We start from the raw sequence: 26,229 nt of genomic DNA, 5'->3' as shown, positions 1-26,229 counted from the left end.
TATTATTCATAGTTTTGATCTTCTTTTCTTAAATAAATCCCTTAACATTTCATATAATAATGGTTTGGTGATGATGAACTCCTTTAGTTTTTTTTCTTGTCTGGGAAGCTCTTTATCTGCCCTTGGATTCTAGATGATACCTTTGCTGGGCAAAACAATCTTGGCTGTAGGTCCCTGCTTTTCATGACTCTGACTATTTCTTGCCAATCCCTTCTAGCCTGCAAAGTTTCTTTTGAGAAATCAGCTGACAATCTTATAGTAACTCCCCTGTAGGTAACTAACTTTTTTTCTTTTGCTGCCTCTAAGATTCTCTTTTTATCTTTAAACTTTGGCATTTTAATTAGGATGTGTCTTGGAGTGGGCCTCTTTTCATCCATCATAATTGGAACTCTCTTTGTTTCTTGGATTTGCAGGTCTATTTCCTTCACCAAATTAGGGAAGTTGTTTTTCAGTATTTTTTCAAATAGGTTTCCAATTTCTTGCTCTTCCTTTTCTTCTTTTGGCACCCCTATGATGCAAATGTTGAACCTCTTGAAGTTGTCCTAGAGGCTACTGATTCTATCCTCATTTTTTTGGATTCTTTTATTCTTCTTGTTCTGATTTGTTGTTTTTTGCTTCCTTATGTTAGAAATCACGGATTTGATTCTCAGCTTCATCCACTCTACTGCTGTTTACCTATAAACTGTTCTTTATTTCAATTAGTGTATTCTTCATTTCTAGCTGGATCTTTTTTATGCTGCTGAGGTCCTCACTAAATTCCTTGAGCGTACTTATAAATAGTGTTTTGAACTCTGCATCTGATAGATCACTTATATCCATTTCATTTAGCTCTTTTTATGGAGTTTTAATCTGTTCTTTTATTTGGGCCGTGTTTCTTTGTCTCCTCATTTTAGCAGCCTCCCTGTTTGCTTCTATTAGGTAGAGCTGCTTTGACTCTGTGTCTTGAGAGTGTGGCCTGATGTAGTAGGTGTCCTGTAGGGTCCAGTGGCACAGCCGGCACAGCCTCCCCTATCACCCAGGCTGGGTACTGGAGGTGCACCCTTTGTGTGGGCTGAGTACACTATCCTCTTGTAGTTGAGCCTTGGTTGCTGTTGACCGATCAATGGGAGGAATTTACCCAGGCCAATTAGTTTCAAAGATTGGCTGTGACCACTTACGCACCAACCTCCACCCTGCGTGGAGGACCAGCTATGCAGGGGCAGGGTTGTGGTGCTCCCATGTGGTCTGAAGCTGCCCACTGGGTGTGCTGGCCCTGGGGTTTTCTGGGTGGTACAGGCCAAGGTCAGCCTCCACCTGTGTTTTACCTGGGGCCCACCTGCATGAGCTATAAAGCAATCTGAGATGGCTGCTACTTGTGCTGGGTGTGGAAATTCCCAGGTGAACCCAAGCTGTGAATCTAAGCTGGATGCTGCTAGTGCTGATCCTGAGGCTCACTGAGGCCAGCTGTTGTTTGTTTGAGAAGATTTAGGAAGTTGTGAAGCATGAGCCAAGATCAGCCGTTCATATGGAAAAGCAGCTTGGGTGGGCCCATTAGTTGGGTCAGCAGAGTCTCTGGGGATCTCCAAGGTGGGTCAAACAATGTTATCAAGGTTGGTGGAGTCTCAGGTATGACACCAGCTTGCCAGCTCTGTGTGTGTGGGAGGGATTTTAGAGGGGACAATGGCCTCTGCTCACCTCGTACCAGATACTTTAGTATCTCCATATACACCACAGGTGCCTTTCAAGCTGCTATCCTGGTGTTAGAGCTCAGAGGGGGTGAGTCTGAGTAGGTGAGTCCATGTGTGTGTTCTGTAAGAGGAACTGCTTGGGTCTCCAGAAGTTTCTTCCACTGACTCAATCCCTGTTGGTTTTTGCAGCCAGAAGTTGTGGGGACTTGTCTTCCTGGACTGGAACCCTGGGCTGGGGGGCCTGATGTGGGGCTGGGTTTCCTCATTCCTGAAATACCCTTCTGGAATTTTTATACACCACATGTGAGTGAGAGACCTACACATTCTGCATCTCTTCCCCTCCTACCAGTCTCAATGGATGTGGTTTCTTTAATTTCATAGTTGTCAAACTTCCATTCAACTCAATTTGTAATGGTTTTTGTATATTTTAGTTGTAATTTTGATGTGGCTCTGCAAAGTGGTGAGTCATGTCTGCCTATGCTGTCATCTTGGCTGGAAGTGTCTTTTATGTTGTCTTATAGTTTTGTATTTTACATTTAGGCCTGTGGTCAGTTTTGAGTTAATTTTTGTAATGAGTGTAAGATCTGTGTCTAGATTCTTTTTTTTTTTTGCTTGTGGGTGTCCAGTTATTCCAGCATCATTTGTTGAAAAGACAATCTTTGCTACATTGTGTTGCTTTTTGCTCCTTTGTCAAAGATCTGTTGACAAAATTATTTTTGTGTAAATCTATTTATGGGATATCTATGTTTTTCAGTTGATCTATCTATCTATTTAGTTGTCAATACCACAGTCATGATTACTGTGACTTTACAGTATATCTTTTTTTAACAGAAAAGTTTTATTTATTTATTTTTAGAGAAAGAGGGAGGGAGAAAGAGAGGGAGAAAAACATCAGTGTGAGAGAGAAACATTTATTGGTTGCTCCTTGTATGCACCCCTACTGGGGACTGAACTCAGGCTGGTGTCCTGATTGGGGTTCGAGCAAGAGACCTTTCACTTGGTGGGAGGAGGCCCAACCAACTGAGCCACACTGGTCAGGACTACAGTAAATCTTGAAGCTGGGTAGTATAGGCCTACAGACTTTGTTCTTTTTCAGTTTTTTGTGTGTTGGCTATTCTTGCTCTTTTGTCTCTCCATATAAACTTGAGAATCAGTTTTTCAATATTCACAAAACAATTTGTTACGATTTTGATTGAACTTACATTAGAACTGATATTCACTATGAGGACCCGGTAGAGCTTGTGGAGGTAAAATTCCTAAGTGTCCCCCCTCCCTGTGACTGAGTCCCTCTGTAGTTTTTCTTTGGTTTTTCCACACTGAGCTTCCATCAGCCCATCAATCACTGTTCAGGTTTTCCTACCCCAGCAGTGGTTCCTGCAGAGAGTGCTGCATACGGGCTTTTGTACATTGTGATCCTCTGTATTTGCCTGTCATCCTCTCTAACTTGGGGGCAGTGGTTTGCCCTGTGACCTAATGTCTCTTATGGAGCTAAGAAGAGTTATTGGTTCATCAGCTTTCAGCTTTTTTCTTGTTAGAATGGAACAGTGACTTCCAAGCTTTTTTTTTTTTTTTCTCAACTGGAAACAGGAAGTTCCAGAATACGTATTTTAAAAACAGAAATAGGTAAAGCACTGCATCTCAGTGTCTGTGGGATACTCACAATCAGTGCTGAAAAGAAAATGCAAAGTAAATTAAATATCCACCCAATTAGAAATTTCTAATTTCTAAGTTAGAAAGCAATTAACAAAGTCATCCTAAGGACAGCAAAAGAAAGGAATTAGAATAAAAGAAGAAATCACTCAATTGAAAAATAGATATGAATACTAATAAATATAAAATTTGAAAAAAGGCAGTAATAGGATAGTTGTCTAACTTAAGAAAGACAGGAAGCACAATCAAAATATAAAATGATAAGGGGAAATAACAACAGACATGGAAATAATTAATAGAATTGCATGGAATTATTTTACTCAACTCCGTGAAATAAATTTGAAACCTGGATGAGATTACAAGAAAAGAGAAATTATCAAAATATCCCCCAAAGGCAGAAATTCTAAGAAGACCAGTTATCATAGAAGATACAGGTGGTGATAGAGAACTGCCTTTTCCCACACCTCCATGCACAAAGGTGCCAGGCCTGTGCTATTTCAGAGAAGAATTCTACAGAGCAACCTTAAAGAACACACGAGTCAAACCCTGGCTGGCGTAGCTCAGTGGATTGAGCGCGGGCTGTGAACCAAAGCATTGCAGGTTTGATTCCCAGTCAGGGCACATGCCTGGGTTGCAGGCCATGGCCCCCAGCAACTGCACATTGATGTTTCTCTCTCTCTTTTTCTCCCTCCCTTCCCTCTCTAAAAATAAATAAATAAAATCTTAAAAAAAAAGAACACATGAGTTGATTGCTAATTTTCCATCCTGAGCACAGAAAAAGGAGGAAACCTTCCAAATTCTGTTTATGAAGTGAATATAACTGATAAAATCTAATAAAACATACAAATATCACACACATACACCCCGGCCATAGAAATTCTTAAACAGTAATCAAGACAGCATGATATTGGTGAAAGAATAGACAACAAAGGTCAAATGAACAAAATAAAGTGCCCTGATACAGACCTATGCAAATATCGTCAACTGGTCTTTGACAACAGGCAATTCAGGCTGGTTTCAGGAGACAGAAGGGTTTCAGAAGTCTTTAGGGTTTCATGTCATCCCTAAAGACTTCAGTATACTTGCACATTTCTAGGAGAGTGAGGATATTTTCTTACATAACTATAATACCATACTTTCCAAATGCAAGTCAGTTTGGACCATTGTTTTGAAAAAAATGTCAGAATGGTCTGAGCTCAGCTGACTTTTCGCTTCTTGGTTGGGTTCACCTAGCCAGTCATTTGTGCAGTAGGTGGCAGTGGTGTGACCCTCTTAGACAAGGATCACAGTCTGGTCTGCGTATTAAAACAGATGGGCTCACAACTCAGAGAGGCTTATCCTACCAGATGGCCCTAGGGGAAGAAGTACCCTCATAATACTGAGGGAGGTCCAAGCCTCTGTAAAATGAGAGGTTTTTGCTGAGGGACGTTCTCTCATTCTGGGCTTTGTCTGGGAGCTGTGGGGTTCAGAGATGAATAGGTATTTATAGAGGTGAATAAGGTACAGTACGTACGGTAGCCCAGGGCCAATGGGGAAGACACTGAAGGCAGAGTGAGATGTGTACAAAGAGCCCCTTTAGCGGGTTTTATCTGGAGGGATTTGCGGTGAGCCCTGCCACCTCCTGCAGTGCCCCTCTACCTACTTGATCCTCTATTTCCTGCCACCTTCTCCCTCACCTTTCCTTCTCCCCACCAATTCAGTGGGTCCAAACAATCATTCTAAAAAACTTTTTAAATTATGAAAAATTTTAAACATGTACAAAAGTTGAGAGAATAGTAAAATAATCCATATACCACCATGATTTAACAATGATTAATGTTTTCAAGTACTTATCTCATTTATTCTCTTTGGCAGTTGAAATTACAGACAGTTACATGTCATCCCTAAAGACTTCAGTATACTCGCACATTTCTAGGAGAATGAGGATATTTTCTGACATAACTATAATACCATACTTTCCAAATGCAAGTCAGTTTGGACCATTGTTTTGAAAAAAATGAAATAGAATAGAAAGTATTTTAGGGCTTCACATGTAGTAAGGAAAATAATTATTCCATACAATTGTTAAATTATGTGTCTGTATGTCTACTGTTTCATGATGCAAAATTTGTATTACATTGTGGTTTTCAGTTTAAGAAGTTTGTGGTGCCCAAAGTGTGGTCCCAAAATGTGGCATCAGTATTCTGGGGACTTATGAGAAATGCATATTCTCAGGTCCCTTCCCACACTACCAGATCAAAAGCCCTGGAGGTGGAACCCAGAATCTGTATTTTTAAAAAATCACCTGGAAAATGATTTGCTAGTTTGAGAACAACTGATCTGGACTAAAGTGGGTGGCCCCAGTGGTGCCCCAGGCATCCTTCACCCTCATCTGACGCACACAAGGTGGGTCCTTTGTCTTTCTCCTTATTGTCAGAGGCAGTACTGACCATCCACCAACAGGGAGATGGAATCCACCTTAGCAGTGTTTGGAGGATGGTTCCTCTTTGCAAGCTCAGGCAAAGAGAATGGTCTAGATTCATAAGATTAGTAATATGCAGTTTGGTCCTTGTACCAGCAGCATCTGTAAAATTAGACTAAACCCCTTACAGGGTTATTGCGAAGCTGAAATGATGTTTGTGAAATACCATTATACCAGGTGCAGAGCAGCCACTTACTATATGGTGATGGTAGTTGCTGTACTTGGCATTGTCTACCACAACTCTGGGCATCTATAATCAATAGGTGTGACTGTTAATTAATTAATTGGAGAGGGAGGCAAGCTATTCTGGCCTGTTCCTTAATTTTGCCATATTTTAGAGCAAGGAAACAGATCATAATGAGGAAGAAGAAAAGGAAGTGCCGAAGGCATTAGGGTAGGGAAGGAGAGGAGACCAGAAGCATGTCCACATTTGTAAGAGCAATGGAGAGAATGACTGTTTTCTTGGAGGAATAAGTTAGGAACTATTGAAAACTATGTGCTCATTTTCTTTTGACACTTTTAGGATCTCAGAACTGGAAAATGGAACTGGGAGATCCGAGATGACCCCTTCCCCCATGACCCAGGTGAAGCGATCCAGGCCCTGGGAGAGCCTGTGTTAGCGACGGGGGGGACAGAATTGATTTCTGCAGACAGGCACTGCATGCTACATCTTGCCATAAATCCAGCCAACTCGTCTCCATGGAAACCTTCGAAGACTGTGAAGGTGCAGATGTGGGAAGGAACAGCAACACTCTGAGTGTGATTTCTTTCCTTTCTATCTCTTTTTTCTCTCATTCCTATTCATAATCTTCTCCCACTTCCTCTTCCTCTCTTCATTTCCCCACTCCCTTCTTTTCATGGTTCTCACCCTTAAGGGCATGGCTTAATCCAGGAAGCTGAGGATCTGCAAAGTCCAGAATGTTCCATATCATCAGTCTCTTTACTAATGTGCCGGTTCCTAGTGACCCAAACTTACAATGGGCTCTGACTGGGCACCAGGGTTCTGGCTACTACCAATAGGAAACATCTCCTTTGTTTCCTCAAAAATACTTGTGACCTTGAATAGGGTCAGACACCACCATGGAAACACAGTCCAGAGCTGTTTACTCCTTTGGGTCTTTAACCCCTGTCTGAATAATTTGCAGGAGGATGCTATTACAAACAAACAAAAGGTTGCTAAACAAACAAAAAGGTTGTTCTACTTGTGCAGGCAGAATGCGAGGTGTCCAAACCTCCTAGAGGGGAGACACCTCTGCACACACCTCATGTTGCAGGTGGACTAACATCATCTCTTACCTGGAACAAGTAGAATAAAATGTTCCCCCAAATTACTCCTTTGGGTCAAGCCCTGCCAGAACTTAGGCAGTTATCAATAAATTGTTATAAAGCAATGTTCCAAGAACTACCTTGACTTCTTTCAAGTTTGTTTTTCAGATCTAAAGCCAAGCCACAGATCACCTGGTTGGGAAAGTCCCTTTGTGCATCCCATAATAAGTGCTGCACCGAATCCCAGAATGCTTCGCTTCACTAAGTATACCTGGACATCAGAGTTCTATACCCAATATCTGTGTTCCAGAAAAGGAGAAGCCTGCGAACCTGCTCCCTGACTGGTTAACCCCAGCAACTCCTGTGTTCCCGAGGAATAGTAAGCCCCATCGTCGACGGACAGAACCTGAGGCCCTATCTCAGTGGCCTTGCCCTCTGCAGAGCCCCGATAAATCTGCCTTTGCTTTTATTGGTGTCCCTGGTCTGAGTTCTTTATATCAGGAGATAAGAACCCAGACTTGTTGATAACATTAACCACAGTCCACAATTGTTACAGAAAGAGTTTAAAAGTGTCCCCAAAACCTGGGGATGAGTGGCAAGTGGCTACTATTAGAAATTGGATCCAGAGTATTTGGAGTTTGGCTCCCTCCCCCCTCCCTCCCCGCCCCCCAATGTGTGAAGAGGAAACTTGAGCTTCCTGGCATTAGTTCAGAACATGTGCATGTGGATAGTCCAGTACTCCGGCAACCGGATATTCAGGGTGCCCTGTTGTCCAGTATTGAGGGACTACCTGCCCGGATTTGCGTTTGTTTAGGCTTTCCGCTGCAGAGCTCTGCTGAACGGGGTTAGTCTTTCTCTTCCTTGCTTCCTGTCAGGTAGTATCTGGAGCCATCTAAGTAAGCCGTGGGAAAGCGTCTCCCACCCACTACATGCTCGGAAAAGACGCTCCTGGAACTGATGAGCAGAGGAGGGCCGGCCAGGGTGCTGCTCCACGACCTTTCCAGGGTGGAGCACTGCGCGCCTGGCAGCTGGCATAGGGAGCAGTGGCGCAAGCCGTAGCTGCGCAAAGAGAAAGGCCCACACGGTGGAGACACATGCGCGCACATGCGTGCCCAGCCCGGTCTGGGCCTCAAGTGCGGATGTGTCCAGTGGACTCTGATAACTGAGTGGAACAACCCTTGAAGAAGAGGGCAGGGATTCCAACCGCCCCCACTCCTCTGCAACAGCCTCTCAGCACTGAGTCAGGAGAAGGGAACCAGCAGCAGGCCGGCACCCAGGCTTCCTTCCCGAATCTTCGGGGGATGGCTCCCCCTCTGCCAGTTAGCCCCCTTCTCACCTCCGCTTCCCCAAGATACCCGGAGAGACAGGAGGAGGGGCAAGCCACGAAGGCGCACAGCGGCCGTTCAAAATCCCGGTGCTGGCCAACTCTCTCCACTCTGAGTCTCCCGGGAGAGGGAGCGTGGGCTACCCGCTAGGAAGGGGTCGCAGCTACCCCACGTGAAAACGGGCGGTGCTGGGGCGTGTGCACACCTCTCCTACAGCAGCCCCCAGCGTTGCCTGGGGGCGGGGATAGGTGGGCACCAAGGCGGGAAGTGTGGAGAGCGCTGCGGGGCGGGGAGTGGGCGGTGCAGAGCGAAGGGTCCTCCTGCCGCCTCTGCTCCTCCACTCTCCGCTCTGGTAGGTTCCGCGCTTCCCCTGCCAGCGGACCAAGCATCCTCCGTCCCAACCTTCCTGCCAGGCTGAGCTGGAGACCCTAAGACTCGGGACCGCAGATCCAGAAACCCCACGCTCCCTCGGCCAGGAAAACCCTGATGCGCAGTTACAGCAAGACTGGAGCGACTTGACATTCTCACCTACAGAGCTGCCATTCTCCGGTCTCTCAAAACCGGACGTCACGTTGGGAAAGCTGCTGGACTTAATCTTTAAAGTAATCCCCCAGAGGGGGTGGTTGGCATCGTCTGGCCCCGTGGCCCGGAGAGTTGGCCTTGGCTGACAGAGACTCGTTTCGTATCGGAAGAGAGAGAGGGAGTGTAGGAGCGCGGAGCATCCTACGGAGGAGATGCCCTTTGAAAACCATCCAGAGCAGCGGTAGAAACAGTTTTGTGTTGCTTTGTTTTGTTTATATACTGATTTTGTGGTGTGTGAAATGCTATTTTGGTTAAAAGAAGAAATGGCCCCCCAAGAGCTCACCCGACGACTGGCCACCGTGACCACTCATATCGGTAAATGAAACCTTTTTTTCCCCCCCCTCTCGTGTTTGTTAATAAAGGGGGGCGGCTTCTCCCCTGTTCTCACCCGCGGCCCAGGGGCAGCGCCCTCCCGGGGAAGGCCGTGGGGCGCGTGCCCTGCGTCTCCGCCTGGGTGCTGCTTGGAGCAGTAAGTAACAGGCATCCCCAGGGCGTGGCGCGCGTGACCCTGTGGTCCCCATGTGTGGAAGGGCCCAGGCAGGCCGTGGGGCAGGTGCTTTTAGGAAGCAGTTGCCAAGTGTGTTGGGCTCTAGACCGAGGTCTAGTGGGCTGTTAAGGATGCATTCCCCGCTTCTGACCAGGGGCGAAGGTGGGGAGTTGTGTCGTAATTTACCAGGTTATGGGGAAGGAGCGGGAACAAGAGGGACGAATGCCGGTGTTTCCAGCAGAAACTACTGCCGAACCACTGGAGGCTCGTTCACCAGTGAAATGCAGGTTCTTCCCCCACCCCTTTCCCCGACGCACTCAGGTGGAGAGCCTTCGGCTGCGTTCGACTAGAATTTCGGGGCAATTTTCTCTGTTGCTCACTTCACTTTGAGACCCTTCCATGAGTGCTGATCAGTTTCACTGCTAAAGTCTGGAAGTTTATACCTCAGTGTCATGTCCATTTGTTAAATCTGCCTTCTTTGTACTTATATGTTAAATCTTGATGCTATTAGTGAGTAATCATTGCTCTTTGAGTGCCCTGGTCCCGTGTGTTCAGTACAATAATGATGTCCGTGTTGAGTGATACACATGTGGGGATATACTTTCTGAAAATGGCTAAGATGGCAAGGCCCAGTTTTGATGATTCTGTTTTCAAAAATGTTTCTGGGGCCAAATGTGGCCACCAAACTGGTTTTTAGAAACTGGTTGGACCTAAGAGAAAAGGTCAGTAGAATCCTAACAGGGAAGGCTGAATGTGAAATATTGCTGAAGACAGGATGAAATAAGAAGAAAAATGATAGGAGAGAATTTAGAATTTGAATGCATTGAATGCTGAGATGATTGTGCCAAATATCAGCGTGTGCATGAAATTGTGGTGTGGAGAGAGAGAGAGAGAGTGAGCAGTGGACTAGGGGTACAGCCTGTTGGATTTGCGTCCTTCCCTGGATAAGTCATTGAACCTCAGGCTGAAAAATAGGAATTTTAAGAATTCCTTCTTGCTCAGCTCCAAGGCTACTTGTGAGATAAGGTGGGTAAAAGCACCGTTTGTACTGTGATGTGTTGTTGGTCATCTCCCTGGGCCCTGTGTTGCTAAAGGTCTTGGGCAGGTCACTGGGCCAGGAGGTAGACCTGGGTGAGTATTAAGGTCCTGTTTCTCTGGATGTAGATCTTCCCAAAAGGCAATATTCCTCGGCTAACTCTAGGCTGCCTGTGGGGGTCAGGCTGTGGTATTTTTTGCCCACCTTGCTCCCTCCCTCCTTTCATAGTCAGCTCCACGTAGGACACAAACAGGCCTTTGTGTAGTTTCTGCCCCCAAAGAACTACTGCTGACCCAGGGCATCTGTGCTCTTTGCAGAATTCTGTCTCCTGTGTGCTCTCACAAGCCTATGAAATAGGTGGGGTATATACCCCATAGGTGGGGTATACCTTATTATACCCTACCTATGGTTTCAAGGGTAACAAGTGGTAGGTTTAGGACCAGAAGGCAGCTCTTCAGATGCTCTGTTTGGGAATCTCATTGAGGGGGTCTCTAACCCTGCAACAGCCCCTGCCTTCATGGGGAGTTGCAATGAGTGGCCAGTAGAACTTCTGCTAGGGTGTATTAGCTCTGCATTTGACTGTTCTTATCAGGAGTTTCCTTGGGAGCAGCTTCTGAGGTGTGTGATCATGAGTTGGGAAAGGGTTGAAAGTGCTTGGAGTGGGGCTGTGGAACGTTCTCCTGGTCCTATCCTAGTCACTCACCAGGGTAACAATATGGGAGCGCCATACAGCTATGGTGTTCACCGTGTCTGGGTCACCTTCCTCTCTGTCTACCACAGCACAAAGGGCAAGGTCATGGCAGCTGTCAAGATCTCTATGTTGACTTCAAGTGCTGGACTATTAGGCTCCATTTTTACTCCAAAGTACTACATTATTCTGGTAAGACCCAATAATAACTTTCCAAAATGTTTAAGGAATAAAACTGGTCCCAGGAGAAACAGGCAATCAAGTTTTATCTCATAAGTTTTATCACATTTTTAGACTTTTGAAAAACAAACCACTCGGATGTTATATCTCAGTTATATATTTTTAAAAAATGTACTTCTACATTCACTGGCCACCTCTGTCCCTCAGCCAGTTGCTCCTCCAGCTGGGGTCTCTGCTCTTTCTACCATCCCAGACATTTGACGATTCAGGTCTGCGTCCTCTTCATTCAGTTTCAGAAATATCTCATGGGCCCCTTTCCTCATGCCCATTCCCACCACTACATGCCTCTGGTCTGATCAGGACTTCATTCTTCCTGACTAACCATTGTGCAAGCACCCTGCCTCTCCTCTAACCCTATGCCAGTAATAAAAACAAAACAAAACAATGAAAACTCACAGCAACACAGTACTTGTGTATTACAAAAACTTTCACGATACCCTTACGTAGTCATTCTCTGTAGCCTGGAGCACAAGCCCCTCCCTATTTGGTACCCTTCAGCCTTCCCAGTACTCGGTATCTCTATACCTGTGGTTGTTCAACTTGGGCTATTGAGTCCTTCAGCTTTGTTCCCCTATAATTTTCCCCTCTATCTGTTCCCACCTCTAAACATAATCTTCTGCTTTCTCTCCACCTGGAATGACCCTTTAATATATTTCTTCCCACAGAAATAGTACACACCTTACAAGCCCAATTCAATGCTTCCTTTTTCAGGGACTTTCTCTTATCCTGCCAGAGGGATATAATGAGCCCTGCTTCTGATTTCCCAAGTAGGTTTTGTTCTATTCACATTGCACCTCTCACACTCTTCCTTGTATTGTGGCTAACTGATTATTTGTGTGCTTATCTATGCTCCCAGATCCCTCATTACTTATCCATGTGACCTAGTTACCTAAAACAGGGTCTCCCTCTATGGAGGTGCAGAATAAATGTTTGCTGAATGTATGAATGATTTTTTGTGCCTTGGACTGGCCCTTGAGTATTCAGTAGTACCAAGCAATTTTTATACTTTTTAAGGATAGCTCTGAAGTATCTGTGGATAACTGTCTTGCCTCCTAAGCCCCATTTTTCAAGTATACATTAAGACCTTCAATTTCCTTATATGATGTGGTTCACTCATTTTTGGATTTGTTAGTTTGTCAGTGACCCTCATAAACTATGTAGCTCACATGTAAACAGATGTGTTTTTACCCATGCAGGATACAAGTAAGCCTATCCTCTCCCCCTGACCCTGGTCTATAGAGTCATATTGGTTCAATCACAGAATTTCAGAATCAGAAAAGAGTTGTTTGATTTTCTCCACCTCACTGTTTTCATTCTTGAACCCTCTCTGCTTCTTTTGCTGTACTGTTATTCATGTGCAGAGGTGCTGCCTGAGCACACATGGACTTCCTGCTCATACACCTCAGATGGCTCTGGGATTCTGATGGACAGGGCACACGTGGCCCGAGTGGGGCTGCCAGTCAGCGGAAAACCTTAGTCACCCAGCTGGTCAGCGTCAGTAATCCTGCATGCAGGTTTCACATTTCCAGTCCAGTTCACACTCTCACCTTGTCATCTCGTATTAGAAGTCATGATTTTGATCTTATACTATTGTTGTTCTAAAATAGGTTCATATGTTTGGCCATACCCAGTGAAAATGTGAGTCAGGGTTGGGGGGGTGGGCTGGATTGGGGGTAAAAGGGAGAAAAGTGTACTTGAACAATGATTTAAAAAAAAAGAAAAGAAAAGAAAATGTGAGTCAGAAAGGAATATCCTTTGAGACATTACTTATATAACAGGAAATTGGATTGGTGGCTGTTTTGGTGACAAAAGCTGTAGGATTTTGACTTGTAACCCAGGTCACTACTTTTATGATGATACTGGCATGGGTAATATGCAACCAGAAGAAAACCAAACTGAGAAATTAAGGCCAAAACTCATTATTCTACAATGGAGAGTCATGGCTGAAATGGCTAGGATCCTCAGCTATTGGTGCTGTAGGAAGGATCTAATTAGGGTATTTGCTGCTTAGATGGGAACGAGCCCAGTGGGAACAACTAGACATGCTGGAGTAGACTTCATCCACCCTAAAAGTGAACTAACTGCATCTAAGTGATTTTTTTTATATTAGGCTTTCTAGACACTGTGCCTAGGTGTATGGATTCTTCTGGGTCTATTAAAATTTTTTGAATGCTAAGATTGATGAACAAGTAAATTGCAAAATGCAAAATAAAATTTAAGAAATGCTCAAATGGCTAGAAAAGCTCTCTTACCCATAATAAAATAATATTTTATTGCATTAATAAACAGTGCATAGTTGGAACTCTACTATAGATGCTCTTTGACTTATGATGGGGTTATGTCCCAATAAGCCTATTGTAAGTTGAAAATATCATAAGTTCAAAATGCATTTAATACATCTAACCTATTGAACATCATAGCTTAGCTTAGCCTACCTTAAATGCTTACACAGCATTTACACAGAGGAAAGTTCAGCACCAGATGGCTTCACTGGTGAATTCTACCAAAGTTTTAAAGAAGAATTAATACCAACTTGTCACAAACTCTTCCAAAAAATAGAAGAGGAGGGAATATTCTTCAGTTCATTTTATAAGACCAGTATTACCCTAATACCAAAACCAAACAAAGACATCATAAGAAAACTACAGGCCAATATCTCTTGTGCATCTGGACAAAAAAACCTCAACAAAATACTATCACCAAGTACTGGCCAGTTGGGTCAGTTGGTTGGAGCATCATCCTATACTCCAAAAGGTTGTGGGTTTGATTCCTGGTCAGGGCACATATGTAGGTTGCAGGTTTGATCTCCAGCTGGGGTGTGTATGGAAGGCAACTGATAGGTGTGTCTCTCTCACATCAATGTTTCTCTCTCTCTTTCTCTCTCTCTAAAAATCAATAAATACATATCCTTGGGTGAGGATAAAAAAAAATACTAGTACCAAATCCAGCAACATATAAAAAGGATTATACATCATATTCAAATGGGATTTGTCTAAGGAAGGCAAGATTGGTTTAACATCTGAGAATGAACTGATGCAATATACCGTAACAATAGAATAAAGGAGAAACACTACATAATCATATCAGTAGAAGCAGAAAAAGCATTTGACAAAATTTCATACCTATTCATGATAAAAAAACACACACACTCAACAAACTAGGAATAGAAGGGAGTTTCCTCAATTTGATAAAGGGTATTTTTAAAAATCTCACGTCTAACGTCATAGTTAATACTGAATGACTGGAAGCTTTCCCATTAAGGTCAGGAAAGAGATGAGGATGTTTATCCTCACTACTTTTATTCAACATTGTCCTAGATATTCTAGCAAGTGCAATTAGGCAAGAAAATGAAATAAAAGGCCTCCATATTGGAAAGAAAGAAGTAAAACTATCTGTATTTACAGATGACATTTTATGGATAGAAAACCCTAAGTAATACACTAAAAAACCTATTGGAATTAATATATGAGTTCAAGGTTCCATGATACAAGGTCAGTATTCAAAAACAAACTATTTGTAGATACTAACAATGAAGAATCTGAAAATGAAATTAAGAAATAATTCAGTTTACAATACCATCAAAAAGAACAAAACACTCAGGAATAAATTTGATAAAAGAGTTGTAACACATGTACTTTAACAACTATAAATCCTTCTTGAAAGAAATTAGAGAAGCCCCAAATATGTAGAAAAGCATCCCATTTTCACAGATCAGAAGACTTAATTTGTTAAGATGTCAGTGTTCCCTAAATTGTTCAACAAAGACTATGGAGTAACAATCATATACTGATTTCTGAAATGAAAACTACTCTTCTATAGTAAGGTTTATTTAAACTGGACTTCTTTTTTTTTTTAATTTTTTTTTATTTTAATCATTGTTCAAGTACAGTTTTCTCCCCCCTACTCCCATTCCAGCCCACCCACCCAACCCTCCCCCTGGACTTATTCTTTTAAGAATAAGGGCTTGTGGCTCTTACCTCCATCTGCAAAGGCAGCAACATCTGTCGGGTTTTGTTGTGTTGCCATCTCTACGGCTCTCGCTTTTGTTTTCCTTTTTTACTTTTAAGGACCCTTGTGATTACACTGAGTCCTCTGTATTTTAAGGTCAGCTGATTAGCAGCCTTAATTGCACCTGCAACTTTAATGCCCCTTGCCAGGTAAGCTGGCTGACACAGTTTCGGGGGTTGATGGAAGGCATTTTCCTGCCCACCGTGGTTGCCACCTTGGAGACCAGCTACCTCTTCGCTCCTTTGAGCACTGGTGATGTAGACTGTGACTTCCGCTTTTGAATTGTTCATATATGGATGGTGAAGGCAGAAAAATGGAATTTTGGTTTATTGGTAACCTGAGTCAGGTGTTGGATTTACTCAGATGTAATGTGGTATACTAGAGACTGAATGTGTGCGACTGTGTTTATGGTGTGAAATGCCAGCTTTCAGTGAAGGGTAACAAGCAAATATTAACCCAAATGTTGCCATGATAACAAGTACCCATGTTATAGAGAATGGTCATTTATTAAATCAGGGTTCCTTAAAACTAGTGTAAATAATATTGATTCTAAAGGTGAATCAATATTTTCTCTAGTGTGGAGAATATAACTGAAAATTCCTGTCTTACCAGTTGTGAAGTAAGGCTGCACCCAGGTTTTGCCAGCAAACAGCAGTGGAGCCTTTAGCACATCACTTTGCTTTTGAGCCTTGGTTCCCCTCACATGTAAAATGAGGATAATAATACTCATTCCACAGGACTGATAGAAGGTGAGTATCTAAATAGTGCCTTGTGAGTGCTTGGTCCCTGCTGGAGGGAGAAACACAGCATGATCAGAAGTGCCAACATTCCCTTTGAGTGAGGTCAATCCAATTCCCCAGAGTGAGAATTTGTACAGTGAGACCCTGAGCCTGAGAGTCGGTGGGTGATTGTCTCTGGAGCTGGAATGGGACAGTGGCTGAGGGTGGCAACCTGGCATCCTAACCCACTGATGAACGAATAGAGAGCTGGTCTGCAGAGTTGAGCAGATGGTTTTATAAACATCACATCAGTGGTGGGCTCTGAAACTGGCTTGGTTTTGGAATGGGAGGTAGTTTTCAGAGAAGAGGGCTTTAGGCTGTGCAGTCACCTCAAAACAAGTGTAGTAACATGGCAAATGCTGATCTGATGCTTTTGACCTTTAGAATCAGTAGTGTATGAAATACTTGGGCAGTGTTAGGGGTTGACTCTGGACAAAATAAAAATTTTGGCCTGTGTTCTGTATGCTTCTATAATCACAAAAGTCAGCGTTCATGCTTCCTGTCACTACCAGAGCCCGTAAGTACAGACAAGGTTTGAATCTTTATGGACACTTTGTTCAGGCTGGAGATCTGAGAAGACTGTGGGCCATGTACCCTAAAGGCCATCTTACGCCTCATCTCAGACCAGCCTTGTCATAAGAAGAAAAGGGTAGGTAGGGGTTTGGAATTCAGGGGAAAGGTTAATCAGATAAGAGCTGCAGTGTGATTTTCCTGGCATCCTTTCATCTGCTGGCTGATGATTCTTTATCTGCGTCCTGGGCGGCAGTCATCTGTCCCTGGAGCACAATGGCTCACATACCATCTGGGGCACAAAGGTAGAATTGCTTGTGGGTGTCCTGGAGTCAGGGTGGGGCCAGTCATAAATTCTAGTTCCTGGAACAACAGTTTTTACTTGCATTAGTTAGTGAACCTATTAGCTGTAACTTAAAGTTAAAAGATATTCAACTCTGGAGTTCCCCCATCACGTCTTTGATTCTTTTGGAGTATATTCCAAGGTGTACTGCCCTGTGTGACCACCTAGGTGCTTAGGTACCACAGCCACATCAAGATACCAGCTGGTCAGGAAACAGATTTTTAGAGTGCCCTCTGTGAGCCAGGCCTACAGCCCACGAGCTGTCGTGGGCAGGGCGTCAGGCAGATGGGGAGCCTGAGGCCCTGAGCTCTGACACCAGCTCAGTAACCCACTCGCCCCTCCTGCAACAGCCAACCAAGGATCTGAGGGGCTTGAGGAGGGGACCTGTGAGCCACTGGACAGGAGGAGAGTCTGAGGCCCAGCTGACATTTATGTCAGGTGACAGGGCAGAAAGGTTACAAGGTGGACTGATTGGTTGCCAACTCAGACAGTGCTATGAGCATTTGGAGGATGAAGTGGTTGTGAGCTTCAGTGACTGAAGAAAGCTTCATACTAGCTGTGTGACTTGAGCAGGATCTTGAAGGAAAGAGAGGGTTTAGGTAGGTGGTGAGGGGAAAGCTTTCTCATTGGGATGGGATAAGGGGAATGACCACTTTTAGTAACTGTGTTGGTCTTCTGTGCTGATTGTCCCGTTTATTCCATTCTTTGCTCAGACTTCCCTGGTCAGTGAATCTCCCCTGGACAACTGAGAAGTTTTGAACTTTGCCTTGAAGAAAGGAATGACCTCAGGCCAGAAGGCGAATCTATGATGTCTCACTCCTTTTCCTTGTTCATATAGATTCTTTTCTGGGGCAAAGGGTTGGAGAGGCTATAGGACATGAAAATAATATTTAAAATGAAGTTATTTTATAACTACCATTTATTTCCTGTCTGTTTAGTGTCACATATTGTGCTTTACAGACAATGTGATTTAAGTAAATTTAATCAGAAGTACAGTTTATGTTTGTGGCTGAACCAGGTCAAGAAGTTTGCCCAATATCATGCCTAGTGAAGGGTTGGAGTTAAAAGTCAGGCATGGCTAGCCTCAAGGCCTGTGAATAGTCATGCGTGGTTAATTTCCCATTACAGAATGGTGATAATTATGTCATCCATCAAACCAGTGAATGATAGATGCTTTATTAGCGAATTTCAAAAATCTTTTGAAAAACCTAAGGGAAGTTAAAAGCATTCGTCCCTTGAGTATGAGTATTTTCCAAGTCAACCAAAATGTTCATTAATTAAACTTCACTTTCTTCTAAAGAAAAACTGTCATGTAAAACTTAAGGATTTACTTTATAGTTTTTAAACATGCAAAGATAATGCATGTGCAGCACTCAGTCAGGAATATGTCTTCGTAAGGAAGAAATTTTTGGGAGTCCTGCCTACTTGCACTTCCTTAGGAAAACAAATCTGATAAAGTTGTGGTGCCCAGTTACAATGGCCAGGCGACAGCACCACCAGGCGCTCTTATTTGGTATAGAAGAGCACCTACATTTAGAGGACTTTCCTTTGAGGGAGATTCAGGAACAAAACACATACATTTAGTAGCATTGGTCTTGTCGGTCTTGTCCAGCTTAGAAGAGTTACGTCTGGATTTCTTTGTCCAGTTATCTGACCCCAGATCTTGTCCAGCCCAGGTTTTGGTTTGTGTGTCTGGGGCTTTTTGTTTGTTTGTTTTTACCCATTTTCCAATCAGTTTACATTCATTTTAATTCTTTTCTCTTTCTGTACCCCAGGAAGCTATAATTAATTCAATGACTGAGGGGAAAGAGGTCCTTCTGCCTGTTTCTCCTTATTTACACTACCAATTTAAGACTAACCACATTTACTGGGGGCCTCCAGGTCTTGACATGACCAGGTATCCAGCTCTTGACCAGGGGACAGGTTGCAAAGGAGCAGCTGTGACCCCTGCCTGTGGCCATAGCCCTTGAGGGCCAGATCCCAGCCTCTTCCTCCTCTGGCGCAGCCCCAGTGCCCTGCGGGCTCCTGGGGCATGCTGGGGGCTGAGAGCAATGAATGAATGTCCTCCCAGAGCTGACAGTCTAGTGGGGGAGATTGATGTTAACCAAACATATGAAAATTTTAGGTGGAGTCAGTCATCAGTCTATCAGTTCCCAGTTTCTCCCTCATTTCACTGGGCCTCTGCTTTTCCGGCTTTTCCACGCACTGCCTTGCTTTTGCATTGTGAAATTCAACCCTCTTCCCCAGTATCTCAAAACTCATGTGTACAGAAGATTGGGGAATGGGGAACGGGGATTTTCTGAAGATGGGAGAGGAGATGTTTATGGTCTAGCAACACAGACACTTGGAAGTGGAGCAGAGGCATCATTATTTTTAAAGTGTCCTCTGGCCAACCCAGCTTCTGGGTTTTTTTCACAGGCTCGTCTCTTCACCATTTCACTGGCTCTGTCCTTCCCCAGTGGCTCCCTTTTCTTTCCTCTTGTTTTCTTCCTTCCTGGTGAGGAAGATCTGGTACAGGACCCAGACTAGAAAGATGGGCTTTTTGAACTCCCCCAGGGCATCCTTCTACTTTTCCTTCCATTTTGTTTCCATCTCGGTATTCATCCCTGCAGCAACCAAAAGAAGCTTTGGTGACAAAGGAGGAAAAATCCCTCAGGCTGTGAAATGGGATTTAAAACCTTGACATACAGCACAGAGATAAGGAAAATTCCACTACTCAAGTCTGGCTTGCCCTTTAGGTGTGCTGGGAGCACTTTCTCCCTCAGTCCCTTGGGAAAACTAACCCAGATTTTAAAGGGAAAGATCATGAGTGTCATTTTCAATGGCTGTATGGTATAATAAAAAAAAGCTGAAGAAATAAGAGCAGAATGAGCATTATGTGGTATTTCATAAGGGCTTTAACAACTCTCCTTATAAAAATAATATGTGGTCTGTATTTGAGGTTTGCAAGAATCAATATGAAGATGTCAGTTCTCCCCAAACTGACTGCATTGTAATTAAATACAGTCAAAAGTCTATCACTTTTTTTTGTAGTAATCAACCAGCTGATCCTAAGATTTAGAAATAACTAAAGGATACTATAATAGGCAAAAGGAATTATCAGCTAAATTTTTTTTAAAAAAGGAACAAAGTTGAAGGACTCATGCTACCTACTTTCAAGAGTTACTATAAAGCGCAATAGCCAAGACCGTGTGGTACTGAGGAAAGGACAGACACCCAGGTCAGCAGGACAGAACAGAGAATCCAGAAATGGTCCCACACAACTGGGTTCATTGGTTTTTGACAAAGTTGTGAAGGCAGTTCAATGGAGAAGGGTGTAAATGCAATTTCAACAAAAAGTGCTTGAAAAATTAGACATCTGTGTACAAAATAAATGCACCTTGACCTATGCTGCACCCCATATATGAAAATTAACTCAAAGTGGATCATGGACCTAAATGTGAAACTGAATTAGAAATCTTTTAGAAAACACAGAAGAAAATTCTTTGTGACCTTGGTTGGGCAAAAGGTTCTATGTCAACACCAAAAGAGTGATTCATAAAAGAAAAACTTGTTAATTAGACTTCAGCAAAATTTTTGGTCCACAGAAGACAACGTTAAAAGAATATAAAGATAACCCACCAACTGGGAAAAAAAAATTGGAATCACCTATGAGAAAGGACCTAAACCCCACCCCCTGAATTTATTTATAAAAAAATGTGTTTTTATTCTTACATTTTTAAACTTAAGTCACCTTTAAGGTACTCTCCTTTGGATGCAATACACCTATCAAGACTTTTTTCTACTGCTCATAACAGTTTTTGAACTTGTCGATTTTGATGCCTTTTAGTGCTTCTGCCAGTTTTTGTTTCAGCTCTTCTGCATCAGCAAAACGTTTTCCTCTGAGGACTTTTGTCATCTGGGGAAACAAAAAAAAAGTTGTCTGGGGAGAGATGGGTGAGTATGGAGGGTGGGGCATGAGGGCCATGCCGTTTTGGGTCAAAAACTGCTGAACACTCAGCGCTGGTGTGGGCAGGTGTGCTCCTAAATCACCCATCATGAAATGGGCAAACCTAACTGAGTTTTAAAAAAAAAATTCACTGAAGCCAAACACTGCCTCTCACAACGCCAGCTGGTGCTCTGATACGGATGGGTTCCTAGAACACCCACCTAGTGGGAGAAGCCTGTACTACAAGGGGCCTGCCCTTCAGAAGAAAATTCCTGTTTTTAGGGGGTCCCCCCACCCCAGTATCTGACAAAAAAAACATGTATTCAGAATATATAAAGAACTCTGAACAATAAATAAAAATGAACAACTCAATTTTACAATGGACCTAATTTTTAAAAAGAGATTTATTTATTTTTAGAGAGAGGGGAGGGGAGGGAAAGAGAGGGAGAGAAACATGTTTTGAAGTAATGCATGTTAATGCATGGCACTAAGTCCATATATTTTCTCTTTGGTAATATTACTTGAATTTTTGCTGGTTTGATAAGTAAGCATGATAAAGTATTCATTTTAGCTGAATTTTAAAAATTACTAGTGGCTAAAATAAATTTTTATGTTTTATTGATTTTGCTATTAGAGTTGTCCCATTTTTTTCTCCCCTTTATCTCCCTCCATCTGGTTTCCCCATTCCCTCCAGCATTCCCATCCCCCTTTAGTTCATGTTCATGGATCATACATATAAGGTCTTTGGCTTCTACATTTCCTACACTATTCTTAACCTCCCCCTGTCTATTTTGTACCTACCCATTATGCTTCTTATTCTCTGTACCTTTTCCCCATTCTCCCCCCTCCCCCTCCCCACTCCCTGCTGATCACCTCCATGCAATCTCCATTTCTGTGATTCCATTTCTGTTCTGGTTGTTTGCTTAGTTTTCTTTTGTTTTTGTTTCTATTTTTTAGATTCAGTTGTTGATGGTCGAGAGTTGTCATTTTACTGTTCATAATTTTGATCTTCTTCTTTTTCTTAGATAAGTCATTTTAACATTTTATATAATAAGGGCTTGGTGATGATGAACTCCTTTAACTTGACCTTATCTGGAAGCCCTTTATCTGCCCTTCCATTCTAAATGAGAGCTTTGCTGGATAGAGTAATCTTGGATGTAGGTCCTTGCCTTTCATGACTTTGAACACTTCTTTCCAGCTCCTTCTTTCCTGCAAGCTTTCCTTTGAGAAATCAGCTGATGGTTTTATGGGAACTCCTTTGTAGGTGTCTCCTTTTCTCTTGCTGCTTTTAGGATCCTCTCTTTATCTTTAATCTTGGGTAATATAATTATGATGTGCCTTGGTATGTACCTCCTTGGGTCCAGCTTCTTTGGGACTCTCTGAATTTCCTGGATTTGTATGACTATTTCCTTTGCCAGACTCTGGAAGTTTTCTTTCATTATTTTTTCAAGGAAGTTTTCAATTTCCTGCCATTCTTCTTCTGGCACCTCTATGATTTGGATGTTGGAACATTTAAAGACGTCCCAGAGGTTCCTAAGCCTCTCCTCATTTTTTTTTTTTTGAATTCTTGTTTCTTCATTCTGTTCTGAAATAATTAGCTCCTTTGTTCTAATACCTATAACCCAGTTATTTCAGAATTCATTGTTAAACATAAAGAAAATGCAGTCCTTTATTGGATATTTGATCTTGGTCAAATGATAAAGGTCAGTGCATGGAACATAGGATTTATGAGAGCTGTACAGTTTGTTCATGTAACAGAGACAATCCAGCGTAATACAGTTTCCAAGGTCTTATAATCTGCTTCTCCCTAGAGCTCTGTAAGATACAAAAAGATGAAATTATGGTCATCTTTGGGCGTGTACAGCTGCCTGTACACTGCCATTGTGGGTTCACATGGTCAGCAAAATTAGCTCTTATGTTCAGAGGTGCTGTGATGCCAGCCCAGCATTCGTGGCTATTCACATCTGAAAGGAAGGGTAGAGAAGTTGATGTGTAGTAAGAATCAGGTACTTCCTACATTGCTGGTGGGGATGCAAACTGGTACAACCATTCTGGAGGGAAATCTGGCAATACCTAACACTGCTGTTTGGAAGCTGCTCTATTTGCTGCCCTGTGTTAGAAGACCAGGGGACTTTGCATTTAGTCAGAGTCACTATAGTCACACTGTCTAGGGGTAGGGGAAAAAAAAGAGCTTTCCTAAGTTTTAGAGTCTTATATTAAATTTCTTCATCTTAAGTATTTTCTTAAAGTACTTTACATGCAACTAACACTAACAAAGAAGTGACTCTGAGGATTATTAAGCAGAGAACTCTGTAATCTTAAAAGGTCTTCTGGTATAGCCAACTTGGGAAGAGGTTTGGCAGTTTCTTTCCAGTCAAATGTACACCTCTCTTTGACTTAGCAACACCACTCCTAGGTATTTATCTAAGAGGAATGCAACTGTATGTCCACACAAAGACCTTTACTTGAGTGTTCACAGTCGAGTGTTTCATAACAGCCTGAATTGTCTATGATCAGGAGAATGGACAAACTGTACCATCCCTCTGATGGGCTCCAACTCAGCGATAAGAATGAATGAACTGCTGATACCACATGGATGAATCTGCAAAGCATTATCCCAAGAGAAAGAAGCTAGACACAAAATAATACATACTGCAAGATTATATTCTATGAACTTTTTGAACAGAGAAAACTCGTCTTTATTGAAAAGAAAATTCAGCGGTGGTTAGTCACTCGGGGGTTAGGAGCAAGGGCTGAAGGGATAGAATGTGTGAAGGTACTTTCTTTTCTATAGATGGAAATGCCTTGTATCTTGAAAGGGGTATGAGGTAGGGTTAGGGTTAGATTAGACATATGTTCATTTGGCAAAATTCATTAAACTGAATTTCAGTTCACATTTGAGTATTTCAACATATGTAAATTTTACCCTCTTTCTAAATTTTTCCTTTTTCTTTTTTTTAAATAAAAAAGGTCTTCCAGTTTCTTGTTGGCCAACTGAAAGCCTTACTCTGAAATTTTAGCTTGACTCATACAAATAAGAATTAGAAGCTTGTATACAAATTTATTTATTGCTTCTCACATAGTTTGCCTTGTGCTCTTTCTTTAAATATTAGAGCACAACATTAATAAGCAAAACCATTAAGCAGGAAGAACCGAAATAAAATGCATTATGAAAAAGTGGCCTCTCTCCGAGTGCACCACACTCGGCACAGCCCCGTTCTGAAAGGTGAGCTCACTCTTCCTGAGTGGTGGCAAGAGGGATTGTGGTCAAGTCAAAGAACTTCCATCGCTACAGTCACGATCAGGCACTTGCTTGCACCTGCTCTTTAGCAGGAGTTCAGGAGGTACTCTGCACTCCACTTTAGGATTTGCGCTTTACCATTGCCGTGGGAAACTGCGTTCGTTGCACATGGGGTGCGGCATGCTGATGTTGCTTAGTGACTTCTGTTGGTTGCCTTGTTAATTCTCTGCATCTGGATTGCATTCCTTCGCAGCCTGGAGAGGTTAGAAGGGAAAGGGGAGAATTGTGCTCTGAAATAAATTTTCTTAAGAGCATTCTACAAAAGATTTATCTCTTGTTATTTTATTTTAAATATCCAGAAGCCTGATGTATGCCTCAGGATATGATTCCTCTAAACAAGAAACAAAATTTTTTGATTCTCATGGACTCTAGGATTTCCCTGTCTACCCGAGCTCCTCTTGCCCCAGTTTCTTTTTATTTCCAAATGAGGAAATCTGGTAATCTGTTGGGCCTGTAATTCTGTGAGCACTCACCAATCCACAGGATCAGCTCTCAGCAGTGCAGTGACCTTGAGTGAACTTCAGAGAGATTAGCCAGGAAAAAGGATTAAACACACCTACGTGAATGCAGTGCAGAAAGAGGAACGGAGGGAGAGACGTGCTGGCAGCATCTCCTGGGGTCAATCCAATGGCTACCTGGTGTAAGAAGTGCGGGCAGCAGGACCCCAGATACGCACCGTACACCTCCGTGCGGATAACGGAAGCTGAGATGAGAGCTTACCACTGTTTCCTAGAAAGCTGCATCAGGCTGGAACGTGCAGCGAAGGAAGGTACTATGAGAGCAATAATGCCTTTCTTTTATGTGCGTTTCATCATTCAGCCTCATTCTCAGTGGAATAATGGTTTAACTAACAAATTTTACATTAAAAAATTTTACCTTGCAATGCTGCCTTCAGTTTTCTGAAGAATTTAAGAAGGACTTTTTTTTAAAGAGCATTATTTTTTTTAAAAAAAGAGACTATTAACAACATTGCAGAGGGTCATTTATTGAAAAATGTGTAATAAAAAGAGATGTCCAAATATTCTGAAAAAAATCAGGTTGTGAGATGGAATGTGTAAATCTGAACTGATTTTAAAAGTGTATGTGTCTATATACATACAAATATATGTACTGACTACTACATGCCAATAACAGAACTGTTATTTCTCTCACATTTACAACATTTAAAACAATTTTATTTATTTATTTTTAGACAGAGGGGAAGAGAGGGAGAAAGAGAGGGAGAGAATCATCAATGTGAGAGAGAAACATCAGTTGGTTCCCTCTTGCACATGCCCTGCCTGGGCACCAAACACTGAACCTAGGCATGTGCTCTGACCGGGAATTGAACTGTTGACCTTTTGCTCTGCAGGATGGTGCCCAGCCAGCTGGGTCACTCTGGTCAGGGTAGAGTCTGAGTATCTTAATGCAAGTTTTATGAGTGTGTAAATGGCCTTTCTGACATTGCTGCAGTCTTATATTTATGGGGTGCTGTTTGTTGACATCTTGACATAACACTGATTTCTTGGGATTAAGGGGAACAACACTCAAGAGATGACACTCTGATCGAGATGTGTGTTAACCAGGACCCATATTTTATTTAATGGTTGGGAGTCAAGGGGAGCCAGCAGCTGGAGGTCTGTTTTCCCACTGACTATGCTCCTTTTTATGTTTTTAAAAAGAATAAAATGTATATAAAACATTGTTATAAAAAGAATGTATGCTTGTAAATTAGGATAACACCAACTGCTGCAACCACCCTAAATCCCAGTGGATTAATGTACTCTGACACACTGTCCTACCATCAGAGAGGGCCGTTTCCCTCAGTGTTTCAGGGACCCCACCTGCTTCTATTTTATGGATCTGCCATCCCCTAGCCTCAGAATTTCCACCTCGCAGCTTGCAGGAGGGCAAAGAGACAGTGCTGAAGACACAGCAATCTCACAAATACCCCAGCCCAAAAGTAACACACCATTTTT

At 42.7% G+C, this 26,229-nt stretch overlaps 1 protein-coding gene across 2 annotated transcripts in view; it reads left to right on the top strand.

Annotated features, from left to right (window-relative positions):
* Positions 1-8,300: 8,300 nt before the first annotated feature.
* Positions 8,301-26,229, top strand: part of MCF2L2 (MCF.2 cell line derived transforming sequence-like 2) — a 210,982-nt gene continuing 193,053 nt past the window's right edge. The window contains exon 1 of one of the 2 annotated variants that reach the window (XM_036017746.1): positions 8,301-9,266. In XM_036017746.1, the coding sequence (XP_035873639.1) occupies positions 9,191-9,266 (76 nt within the window). In that variant the 5' untranslated portion in view covers positions 8,301-9,190. Of the gene's footprint in view, positions 9,267-24,819; positions 25,041-26,229 lie in introns of those variants that run through there. The other variant, XM_036017745.1, reaches the window with a different exon arrangement.

This window comes from Phyllostomus discolor, chromosome 2, assembly GCF_004126475.2.
Source record: "Phyllostomus discolor isolate MPI-MPIP mPhyDis1 chromosome 2, mPhyDis1.pri.v3, whole genome shotgun sequence".
Taxonomy (NCBI): Eukaryota; Metazoa; Chordata; class Mammalia; order Chiroptera; family Phyllostomidae; genus Phyllostomus; species Phyllostomus discolor.
Note: the sequence above shows the minus strand (reverse complement) of the source record. Positions and strands in the feature narration are given on the sequence as shown.